This window comes from Macaca mulatta, chromosome 7 (assembly GCF_049350105.2).
Source record: "Macaca mulatta isolate MMU2019108-1 chromosome 7, T2T-MMU8v2.0, whole genome shotgun sequence".
In the NCBI taxonomy this organism is placed as follows: Eukaryota; Metazoa; Chordata; class Mammalia; order Primates; family Cercopithecidae; genus Macaca; species Macaca mulatta.
The window spans coordinates 143,885,525-143,898,251 of record NC_133412.1 but is presented as its reverse complement, the minus strand read 5'-3'; the positions used below and the strand labels follow the sequence as shown (position 1 = coordinate 143,898,251).

The 12,727-nt window shown below is 42.9% G+C and overlaps 1 protein-coding gene across 5 annotated transcripts in view; it reads left to right on the top strand.

Annotated features, from left to right (window-relative positions):
- Positions 1–12,727, top strand: part of MAP3K9 (mitogen-activated protein kinase kinase kinase 9) — an 85,999-nt gene that overhangs the window by 59,934 nt on the left and 13,338 nt on the right. For all 5 annotated transcript variants that reach the window (XM_077941331.1, XM_028851637.2, XM_077941330.1 and 2 more), the window contains exons 4-7: positions 1,581–1,729; positions 2,659–2,834; positions 8,755–8,995; positions 11,168–11,290. In XM_077941331.1, the coding sequence (XP_077797457.1) occupies positions 1,581–1,729; positions 2,659–2,834; positions 8,755–8,995; positions 11,168–11,290 (689 nt within the window). The remainder of the gene's footprint in view (positions 1–1,580; positions 1,730–2,658; positions 2,835–8,754; positions 8,996–11,167; positions 11,291–12,727) is intronic.

Sequence of the window (12,727 nt, the reverse complement as noted above, 5' to 3'; positions counted from 1 at the left end):
GCAACGTTCGCCTCCTAGATTCAAGTGACCATCCTACCTTAGCCTCCCAAGTAGCTGGGATTACAGGCGTGCACCACCACCACACCTGGCTAACTTTTGTATTTTTAGTGGAGATGGAGTTCCGCCATGTTGGCCAGGCTGGTCTTGAACTCCTGACCTCAAGTGATCTGCCTGCTTTGGCCTCCCAAAGGCTGAATTGACAGTCTGAGATTACAGACGTGAGCCACCACGCCTGTCCTATTATTATTGTTTAAATGAATATGACCTTTGTTACTGGTTGCAAGACTTATTGTTGAGTTTGGTGTTGAAAACATAAGGAGAGCCATTCTTCTAACTATTCATAGCCTTGTGGTTTCTCGTCCTGACTTATTCCTGGAAGGACTGAGTGCTGTGTGATTGTGTCTGGTTCTGATCGTGAATTCACAGAATAATTCTTCTATTAATCTTTGTACTCCACATTCACTGACTCATCGGACATGAGAAAAGAAGTTCTTTATGTGGACTTGAAAGATAGGGAGGGCACACTGAAGTTCTCGCAGCTGATGCGCTGCTCTGTTCTACCGATGTGGTCTACCCTTGTGAAACTTTTCTCTTTGAATTAGACAAAGATCTCCGTTAAGAACCCACTCACACTGATCTAGGGACAGAAATCTATTCAACCTAGTGGGCATTTAAAGAAATCTTTTATAGGAACAAAATCTGCTTTGAGTGGTTAGCACTCTGCTTTTTTGTAAAGCTAAAAAAAAAATCTGTTAATCCTAGCACTTTGGGGAAAAAAATGTATCTGTGACAAAAGCTGAAGTTTTCTTAAAACAGAAAAAAAATTATACTTGGGAGGCTGCCTCTTCTCCCAGTTTATTTCTTTAATAATAATGATAACAGGCCAGATGAGGTGGCTCATGCCTATAATCTCAGCACTTTGAGAGGCTGAGGCGGGAGGATCACAGGAGGTCAGGAGTTTCAGAGACCAGCCTGGCCAATGTGGTAAAACCCTGTCTCTACAAAAAATACAAAAATTAGCCAGGCATGGTGGCACACGCCTATAATCCCAGCTACTCAGGAGGTGGAGGCAGGAGAATCTCTTGAACCCAGGAAATGGAGGTTGCAGTGAGCCGAGATTGCACCACTGCACTCCAGCCTCAGCGACAGAGCGAAACTCCATCTTAAAAACAAAACAAAACAATAATGATAACGAAAGAGCTATGGCCATTGGGCACTTATTTAAACACTATAGTAGCTCATTTAATTCAACAATAGCCTTGCCAGACTGATAGTGTTATTTGTGCTTTACAGATGAGGAATTAGAGGCTTAAAGAGGTGTAGTGCCTTGCCCAAGGTCATATAGCTAAGGAATTATGGAAGAAAACTTGAAAACCAAGCAAGTATACTTGACTGCGGAGATTTTGCTTTTAGCTAGTAGGCTTTATGGTTTCCCTTTTATATCACATTAGTATTTCTGTTTCATTAGTCTCACTATGTGTTGGGGAGAATGTGGGATGCTCAGAAAAGACTCATGAGCTATTGCAGTGAAGTTGTACCTGAAGTTTTTTACATGGCTTCTGTCTTCTTCCTCTCCTTAGCTACGGGGTGCTACTTTGGGAGTTGCTGACTGGTGAAGTGCCCTTTCGAGGCATTGATGGCTTAGCGGTCGCTTATGGAGTGGCCATGAACAAACTCGCCCTTCCTATTCCTTCTACATGCCCAGAGCCTTTTGCCAAACTCATGGAAGGTAAGTAAACCCTGGCCTGAACCAAACTGGAGACACTTTGCCTCTTATAAGCACTGGGTAGAGTTTGGCCAATTCTATGAGATCAGTTACTGAAAGAGGAGATAAAGTTTCAGTCACCTAAGGAGGAATCCTATGGGCGACTGGAAAGGCTTCTTCAAGATGACGTCCACATCCTGCTGCAAGGAGGTCACATCTCCAGGGACTGTAGAAGTGAAATTAGTAACAAAAGCCTGCTATCCAGTATTTAGCATATTATTATGTAATGCAAAATCAGAAAGTACAGTAACTTTTATGTCGGGACCTCTGAATACCTCAAGAGATGTGAAGAACATCTTTGGAGAAAGAACTCTAAAAGTCATCTAGTCAAACCCCATAATTTTGTAACTAAGGAATCTAAAGCTAAGCGAAGTTGAGTAGATAGGTGGCTGCCCCATTAGGGAGTGGCTGAGCTGGGATTAGATAGAATTCACTTTCTCTGACTCCCACTAGAATGCTTTTCATCCTCACCTCCTCATCATCCTATTGTGGGTGGGGGAAGGCTAATTCATTTATTTATGGGAAACTGAAGCCCAGGGCATCATTCCCCATTTGTCTATTCTTGAATCAGGTAGTAACATGGTAAATTGTGTTGTGGTGGTGCTTTGCATAAGAAAACTCTTTGGGCTCACTTTTCTTACCCTTAATTAACAGCCAGAATGGAATGAGTACAGAACTGCTGCATTTCATTTCCGTTTTCACTCATTATGGTTGTAATGGTGGGCAGTTTGCTTCACTTCCTGAGCCTTATTTGAGGTTACCTAAATTCTAATCTCTGTTTCTGGAAGAAGTAAGAGGTAGTTTTCTGGGAAGTAAGGCCATGTAATAGCCTAAGTCTTATATGTTTGCCTCTGACCATTCATGCTGTCTGAGTATTCACATGTTCTATTCAGACTGCTGGAATCCTGATCCCCACTCACGACCATCTTTCACGAATATCCTGGACCAGCTAACCACCATAGAGGAGTCTGGTTTCTTTGAAATGCCCAAGGACTCCTTCCACTGCCTGCAGGATGACTGGAAACACGAGATTCAGGAGATGTTTGACCAACTCAGGGCCAAAGAGAAGGTAAAAAAAAAAAAAAAAAAAAAAACGAAAAGAAAAAAGATATGCATTGAATTAGTAGACCTCACCCACTGGGACCTCTGGACCAAGTCTGACTGACCATCTTAATTCTAACATGCCCAACTTCCTGCTTGGTATCTACTTAATTATCCAAACCAGAGAAGAATGCAGTTGGGCAATTGCCAGTGGGATGTCTCACCCTGTCAGCTGGAAATATGAGAGGTTCTGGAAATGTTTCTTGATTCTACAATAGACTTCTAGAGGGAGGTTAACTTGATATAGGGATACTTCAACCTTGAGGATAGTTATCAGAACATCCTTCCAGTGTCTTTTGACATCAGAATCAGAAATAGAATATGGGCTAAAAATACCATAGGTCTGAAATTGTGTGGCATTTTTTGTGTTTTTATGGAAAGTATTTTAAGCCCAAACCAACCAGGGAGTTCAGAGACTCCTAGTCTACCAGAGATCTGCCTTTTTGTTTGGTGGCCATTCCCTAAATGGCCCTTTCTGTTCCCCCTTTCTGGACTCCTTGCTGTGTCCCTAGCAGTCAGTGTACACACACAGGTGAAACCAGTTACATGCAGTTATTTTGCTTATATAGGGGCAGGGCTAAATCTAAGGGATGTAGCTAGGAGCAAGAGGGAAGTCTTTATAGATTTTGTTAATTTATTTTTTATTTTCTCACTCTGCACTATGGGAATTTGGGAAGTTAATAGCCACATGATAATAATGATAGCTAAAATTGTTTGTGGCTTTATGGTTTCCCACTTTTTCCACTAAAAAATTTGATGAGACCTTTTTGTCTGTTTTATCCAGGAGTCCTATGGCTCCTGCCATCAGTGTGTAGGCCAGGTGTTACTATTGTTTCCATCTCAGAGCTTAGGGTCAGCAACTTGCCTGAAGTAACAGAGTTAGTAAGTGGGAAAGCAGAATCTTGAATGTGGGTCTTCTGATTCCAAAAACCTATATTTTTTGTAATATTATATTGGTCTGTTCTCATGCTGCTAATAAAGACATACCCAAGACTGGTTAATTTATAAAGGAAAGAGGTTTAATCAACTCACAGTTCCACAGGGCTGGAGAGGCCTCAGGAAACTTACAATCATGGTGGCAAACAGGTCCTTCTTCACATGGTGGCAGGAAGAAGAATAAGTGCCCAGCAAAGAGAGAAGCCCCTTATAAAACCATCAGATCTCGTGAGAACTAACTCATTATCACGAGAACAGGATAGGGGAACCACCCCCATGATTCAATTATCTCCGCCTGGTCCCTCCCATGACCCATGGGGATTATGGAAACTACAATTCAGGATGAGATTTAGGTGAGGATACAGCCAAACCTTATCAATGTCATTTTTGTTCTACACAAATGACTTACAAATAATTTCTGGAGCTGATCTGAAGATATTAAACTCTTTTTATGGAACATAGCAATTCTGAACATACTACTGTTTGCCAAGTCAATGAGCATTCTCTAGAAGAATGGAGTGAGCTTACAGTGACTCTTTAGGGACCCCGGTGGGTGGACCTGCACTGACTGTTGAGCAGAGTGATTACAAAAGACTGTTCCTCTCCCTAAATACTGTTCCAGCTAGAAGAATCCCAAGAGTTGCTGGCCTTTTTTTTTTTTTTATTGCTGCATCACTGACCCTTGGCCCTTGGTTACTTTCTTTTAATTGATGAAATTATAAGGGTACCAACCAGTCAGAAAAATGAAGGTTGGATTTTGTCAGTAAGTAGTTACTAGGAAATCAAACTCATTCTTATGATAGCTAACATTTGTAGAGCATGTGCTATGTGCCATATTCATGAATTATCGTATTTAATGAGATAATAATTGTCTGTGTCAATGATGTCAGTGCTGTTAACTCCATATTGCATGTGATGCCCATATTAACTTGTTCAAGGCCACACAGTTAATGGTGGTGAAGCTGGGACCTGAATAGGCAGTTTGTTCCAGAGTTCTTTCTCTTAGCCACCATGCTATGATGTCTGTCTGTTATAAGGCTTGTTGTTTGGTAAGTGAGAGTAAGATGTGCTTTCTCTCTGGAGAGATTCTTCTTAACTCATTCTGTTGTGGAAGATGTGATTTGCAAACTGTGCAACACAAATAGGTGATACACAAGTAGGAGATTCAACATGTTTAAGGGTCCTCCAGGTGAATGGTGTCATAGGTGTATATTCCCCAAATATCCTGATTTACCCTATAATTCAGCTAATTCCTCAAGTTGGATCAACCTACCGCTTCTAAGTATTATTGTGAGAATGCATTGGTGTCATCTGGGGTTTGTGTTCCATTAAAGAGAGAGGCTTAGAGCCAAACCATTCCTTAGACAAGAGCATGGAGGAGACGAGGACTTAGGAAGCTTGAAATTCGCTTTGACTTTTAAACTTTTACACTTAACAGCAAAATCAACCAATCAGGAGTATTTTTTCGGCATCTTCCATGAATTTTTCTTTTCTTGGTAATGAAAACAAAATCACAAGACAGAGAAACAAAGATTTGGAGGGTGCACAGCAATTAATTTGAGGTTTATTTCATCAAGGAAGAAGTAGTTCAAGTTCAACTCTCAGGAACTTGTGATAAATATATGTTCCCATAAAGGATTTCATTCATAAAATTGCACTCTATCTCCTATTATCATTTCTCTTCATTCATTTATTGACTCAGTAGTAATTCAACCACTGAGCACCTACCACATGCTAGACGCTTTTCAATGTGCTAATTCTTTTGTCATTTCTTTTCTATTCCTTTTTTGTTGTTGTTTTGAGACAAAGTCTTGCTCTGTCACCCAGGCTGGAGTGCAGTGGCACGATCTCGGCTCACTGCAACCTCTGCCTCCCAGGTTCAAGCAATTCTCCGCCTCAGCCTCCCAAGTAGCTGGGATTACAGGTACACGTCACCATGCCCAGCTGATTTTTGTGTTTTTAGTAGACAGGGTTTCACTATGGTGGCCAGGCTGGTCTCAAATTCCCAATCTCAGGTGATCCACCCGCCTCGGCCTCCCAAAGTGCTGGGGTTACAGGCCTCCCAAAGTGCTGGGATCACTTTTATGGCTAAGTTGACGTTCTCCTGGGGATGGAAGACAAGCTGAATGAAGAGTTTGTAGCATCAGAATATGATATTCATTTCTTGATCTCTTTCCTCTCTTCTACTGTTTACCTTCTGCTCAGCTTCCCCAGCATGGGTTCACATGCCTTTTTTCTAGCTCTAGGTTCTCTTTCTACACTATTTTGTTTTAATCCAGAATGGTTACTTATAGTGAGTATTTCATTGAGAAATTAGGTTTCAACCACAGAAGTGTTGCTGTGGCTCCTTTATTGAAGAAATATCCTGCTTTTTCAGACATGGCTCTTTCCAGGTTCCACCCCACACTCCACTTTAATGCAAGGCCCAGGGTAACCAGCATTAACAGTTTTAATTGTAGGTTTAAAATTTTTGTAGACATGTTTTGTTTTCTTTCCTGTTTTCTCTCCTGTTTCCTGATTCGATATCCCCTCCCCTCTTTCCAGAAATTCAGTGCTGGGCTCACTTCTGAACTCATGAGGAAGGAGAAAAGGGAGGTAGGGAAGAGGTTCTGCCATCTGATGTGGCTCCCGCCTTTGTTCTCAGCGCAGGACAAAAGGGACCATTCTTGGGTCACAAGATGAAATTCCAAATGGGACTTTGTCCCACTTTCACCCTCCAGCTTTCTGGCTTCAGCTCTCCCCCTAGCAGTGTGACTGACTGTCCTTCAGACTTGCAGGGGCACAGCCTGCTCTGCGGTGGCATCTCCTGTGCTCATTGAACAGTTCATTTCAGTGGAGTGTGTAGAGCAGCAGCCAAATTTGGTTCTAGAGCAAGTACCTGAAAAAGACCTCAGGAAATGTTCTCTTTTTTCCTTGCTATGCTTTCATGATTCTTCCAGAGCAAATCATTGTCCTTTAAGATAAGGTGAAAGTTGAAACCACATACCTCAGTGGATTCATTCCTCAAGTGAACATAAAGATTCAGAGGACATGCCTCACATAGCTTTTGAGCAGCCACCCTGGAAATATATTTTTATTTGATTGTTAGGTGTTACCTGGAGGATGATTTATGTACCGTGGACACATTTTAAGCTGGATTAAGTTGGCTCTGGTATAAAAAACATCTTTTTGTTTGTTTTTTGTTTTATTATTTTAAATTATACTTTAAATTCTGGGGTACATGTGCAGAATGTGCAGTTTTGTTACATAGGTATACATGTGCCATGTGGTTAACTGCACCCCATCAACCCGTTGCCTACATTAGGTATTTTTCCTAATGCTCTTCCTCCCTTAGCCCCCCACCCCCCACAGGGTGTGTGACGTTCACCTCCCTGTATCCATGTGTTCTCATTGTTCAACTCCCACTTAGAGTGAGAACATGTGGTGTTTGGTTTTCTGTTCTTGTGTTAGTTTGCTGAGAAGGATAGTTTCCAGCTTCATCCATGTCCCTACAAAGGACATGAACTCATCCTTTTTTATGGCTGCATAGTATCATGGTGTATATGTGCCACATTTTCTTTATCCAGTCTATCATTGATGGACATTTGGGTTGGTTCCAAGTCTTTGCTATTGTGAATAGTGCCACAATAAACATACGTGTGCACGTGTCTTTATAGTAGAATGATTTATAATCCTTTGGGTATATACCCAGTAATGGGATTGCTGGGTCAAATGGTATTTCTAGTTCTAGATCCTTGAGGAATTGCCACACTGTCTTCCACAATGGTTGAACTAATTTATACTCCTACCAACAGTGTAAAAGCTTTCCTATTTCTCCACATCCTCTCCAGCATCTGTTGTTTTCTGACTTTTTACTGATCACCATTCTAACTGATGTGAGATAGTATCTCATTGTGGTTTTGACTTGCAATTCTCTAGTGGCCAGTGATGATGAGCTTTCTTTCATATGTTTGTTGGCTGCATAAATGTCTTCTTTTGAGAAGTGTCTGTTCATATCCTTCACCCACTTTTTGATGGGTTTTTTTTCATGTAAATTTGTTTAAGTTCTTTGTAGATTCTGGATATTAGCCCTTTGTCAGATGGATGGATTGCAAAGTTTTCTCCCATTCTGTAGGTTGCCTCTTTACTCTGATGATAGTTTCTTTTGCTGTGCAGAAGCTCTGTAGTTTAATTAGATCCCATTTGTCAATTTTGGCTTTTGTTGCCATTGCCTCTGGTGAAAAAACATCTTTTATATAATAGAAAAAATTTGGCTGGGCGCAGTGGCTCACGCCTGTAATCCTAGCACTTTGAGAGGCTGAGGCAGATGGATCACTTGATGCCAGGAGGGGAAGGGGACCAACATGGTAAAACCTAATCTCTACTAAAAATACAAAAAAATTAGCTAGGTTTGGTGGCGCATGCCTATAATCCCAGCTACTCTGGTGACTGAGACATGAAAATCACTTGAACCAGGGATGCAGAGGTTGCAGTGGGCTGAGATCGTACCACTGCACTCCAGCCTGGGTGACAGAATGAGATTCTGTCTCAAAAAATAGAAAGTAAAGTAGAACCAAGTCTGTAAATAAATACATGATTATATTTTCTAGTCAAACCTATATATATATATATATATATATATATATGTATATATATATATATATAATCTCAGGCAATTTTAATGAAGAAGAAAGGAGCAACTAGAACTCTTAGCCCCCATCTCTAGGGCTTGGCCTGTGGCTTTAGCTTCTCTGGCTGTCCCCTCAGTATGGCTGTTCTGAGCCTTCCTTTCCCCACCATTCAAGGTGGTCTGATGTTCATTTACCAGCTATCTAATCCTCTCTCTTCACTGAGCATCATAGGAGAACTCTCCAGGTCACCATGAGCCCTCTGAGGGCTCTCAGGCCTCACCCCAGAGCCCCTCTGCACTGAGCACCCCAGTCTTTTCTCTGATGGTTCTGCTCTTCCTGCAGGAACTTCGCACATGGGAGGAGGAGCTGACACGGGCTGCGCTGCAGCAGAAGAACCAGGAGGAACTGCTGCGGCGTCGGGAGCAAGAGCTGGCGGAGCGGGAGATTGACATCCTGGAACGGGAGCTCAACATCATCATCCACCAGCTGTGCCAGGAGAAGCCCCGAGTGAAGAAACGCAAGGGCAAGTTCAGGAAGAGCCGGCTGAAGCTCAAGGATGGCAACCGCATCAGCCTCCCTTCCGGTCAGTGGCCGGGGACCGGCTGGGAAGGGGGAGCAGGGCAAGCAGCTGGTGTGGCAGAGGGTTTATGGGAGCCGGGGACTGAGCTTGGAAACATGACACCCTGGGGCTCAAACTCCAGCCTGTTTGAAATGGGCCATTCTGTTCAGTGGAAAGACTGGCATGCTGAAAATCTACCCGACTCCAGGGAAATTGTTGCACGTGAGTGAACACAGAATATGAAGTAAGGACAACCTGGCAAGGTCCAGGCTGCTAGAAGCCTGGTGGCTCACAGGGGCACATCTCACTTTAGGCAAACCTGGAGAAGGAAGCATGAAGTTGGGGGAAAACATTCCAGGGTGTGCATATGTGAGGCATGAGAAGTTTTGGCTCTGCAAAATAACTTGTCTCAAGGTTTCTTTTTTTTTGTTTTTTGAGACAGAGTTTTGCTTTTGTTGCCCAGGCTGGAGTGCAATGGTGTGATCTCGGCTCACTGCAACCTCCACCTCCCCGGTTCAAGTGATTCTGCTGCCCCAGGCTCGTGAGTAGCTGGGATTGCAGGCGCGTGCCACCACGCCCGGCTGATTTTTGTATTTCACCATGTTGGCCAGGCTGGTCTCAAACTCCTGACCTCAAGTGATCCACCCACCTTGGCCTCCTAAAGTGCTGGGATTACAGGTGTGAGCCACCACACCTGGCTGAGGTTTCTTTAATTAGTCCTCTGAGTACAGTTGAGATTAGGTTTAATGTATGGTAATTTACCTGATAAGATTTACATGTGACCTTTCAGACAGATACATCAGTTGAATAGAGGTGCATTTTTTGTACTTCAGCCTTGGGGAAAATATAAAGAAATATGAAACTATGAATTAGAATCTTTGTGGTGTATAATATATCCATGGAGGGAGCTGAATGCTAAAATGTGTGTTGATGTAGATAAAGGTATTCACTGTGTTCTAAGTCTATAAGGCCCTAGAAAGCAGGCTTATTAGAAGTGTAAGGAACAAGCTGGGCACAATGGCTCACGCCTATAATCCCAGCACTTTGGGAGGCCGAGGCTGGTGGATCAACTAAGGCCAGGAGTTTGAGACCAGCCTGACTAACATGGAGATACCCTGTCTCTACTAAAAGTATAAAATTAGCCAGGCATGGTGGTGCATGCCTGTAATCCCAGCTACTCAGGAGGCTGAGGCAGGAGAATTGCTTGAACCCAGGAGGTGGAGGTTGTGGTGAGCTGAGATTGCGCCCTTACATTCCAGCCTGGGCAACAAGAGTGAAACGGCGTCTCAAAAAAAAAGTGTAAGGAACAAAGAAAGAATGGTCTAATAGGGGCAGGAGTAGATGATGTTAAGCACTAGAATGGTGGCTTGATTAAGTACAGATAAGGGAACTCAGCAAGCCATGTTTCCTTGCTGCACATTTGTTTTTCCTTTTCAGACAGCATGGAGTCTTTAAGCACCCCTTGAGCATCTAGCATGTGCCAGCATATTGTTGCATGCTGGGATGCAGATAGAAAAGCTGTAGTTCCCACCTGCAGGGAGATCACAGTCTAATGGGGAGACATAGGTGCAAGCAAGCAGCTGTTTATTATACCTCTTTGATAGATGAGGAGACTGAAACTGAGAAATTCAGTGCTGTAAGTTTTACATTCTTTATGCTGTACTGTAACTTCCTTTGGAATGTGTCTGAATTGGAGCCATTTGCTCCCTCTCCCTCACTGCCCTAGGTTCCCACAAGGGCTAGTCGTTGAAACCCTGCTCTGCCTGCAGTTAGTGAGAAGAATCAGTGTCCCTGCTTCAGTCTCTGAGAAAAAAGGACCAAATCTATCTGATAATAGATTATGTGAAACCAATAATTTTAAGTTAAATTTCCTAGAATAATCAACAATATCTCATGAGCTAAACAGCTATTCTTAATACATAATTGCTCAAACTATATTCGTTATATGGACAACTTTATGAAGCTCACTAATGAAGTTCCTTGCACAGTGAATTTCCCATCTTTTTATACGTTCATCTCCCCATGTCCCTTGGGAAAAAGAGATGATTCTAAAAGAGAACATTTCCCAGGTGAACAAAGAGCTTTTCAGGAAACTGGGGCCTGTCCCTCGAGGATGCTGAGAAATGTCAGATTTCTTATATGAATTTGATTATGGGAAATGTTAATGCATACATGTGTTTGTCTTTCCCCAAGCAGATTTCCAGCACAAGTTCACGGTGCAGGCCTCCCCCACCATGGATAAAAGGAAGAGTCTTATCAACAGCCGCTCAAGTCCTCCTGCAAGCCCCACCATCATTCCTCGTCTTCGAGCCATCCAGTGTGAGACTGTTTCCCAAATTAGCTGGGGCCAGAACACACCAGGGGCACCTGTCCCCTGCTCTGTCCAGCCACCGACTGGTCCAGGCTTGCTCCATCCATAACTTCTGCCACCTCTCCTCGACAATGTGTATATACATGCACATATGTACGCAAACCCTTAGCCCTCTCCCTTGTCTCTCTCCATTAACCTTACTACTGCCCCCTCTACCTTTTAGTCACATATCAGCAAAGGGGTTCGTGGTACTAATGGGATCTTCAGTGGTTCGCAAAGCAATTTGAAAACTGGTGTGTGATGTAGATACAGGTTACTACCTGGCCTGAGAACCTCGCACACTCTTTGCCATATTTGGGGCATTGTTGTTTTTCTTTCGTCCACGCGTCCCAAGGAAGGGTTTTTTTTCAAAGTATAGGTCCTAAAGAAACTTGCCATATACTTTATAATAAGCCAAATCTGGACCGGTTTTATCTTTGCTGCAGTATTTGCTTTAAAAAATATACTCACACGTACATATAAGTGTGTGTGTGAATATACACCTATATGTGAATGAATTAGTTTCCCTGATTTAAAGACAGAGAGATTTTATTTAAAAATCCAAGATTTCGGCCGGGCGTGGTGACTCATGTCTGTAATCCCAGCACTTTGGGAGGCGGAAGCAGGCAGATCATGAGGTCAGGAGATGGAGACCATCCTGACCAACATGCTGAAACCCCACCTCTACTAAAAATAAAAAAAAAAAAAAAATAGCTGGGTGTGGTGGCACCCGCCTGTAGTCCCAGCTACTCGGGAGGCTGAGGCAGGAGAATCGCTTGAACCTGGGAGGCAGAGGTTGCAGTGAGCCAAGATTGCACCACTGCATTCCAGCATGGGTAAGACTCCGTCTCAAAAAAAAAAAAAAAAAAAAAAAAGAGAAAGATTTCTAGCTTGAAAAATGAAGTGAAATCAGTGGGTTTCTTTTTTCATGTGGCTACAGTTGGCTGGCACTAATAGCAGCTTCCATATACTCCATATTTTGCCTCAGCCCCTTCAACAACTTGTTTTTTGGTAACTAGTTCACTTCGCTCATTTATGATATAAACACAATCCCTGGGGCATTTGGGTCTCAACCCTTGCTCCGAGGTATTCATGTCAGAAAAATATTCCTACTCTCTTATCTGTCTTTCTCTAGGCCTGTTCCTTCCCCCTCTCCTACTCCTGACTTCCTTTTCCATAACCTTGAACTCCTCATTTTCTTCCTTTCCAGCCCTTTCTTTTCAAGATTTCTGCATTTCCATGCCTTCCTTACCCCTTGTCTTTTTTTCCCCCCTCACCTGCCTCCTTATTTGCTCACTACCCAATCCCACCCAACAAAACAAGTTAAGTCAGATCTGTTTGGAACTCTGATGTCTGGCTGGCCTGAGCTCTAGCTTTACATTGGATTTGTGAAAATTGAAGAAGTG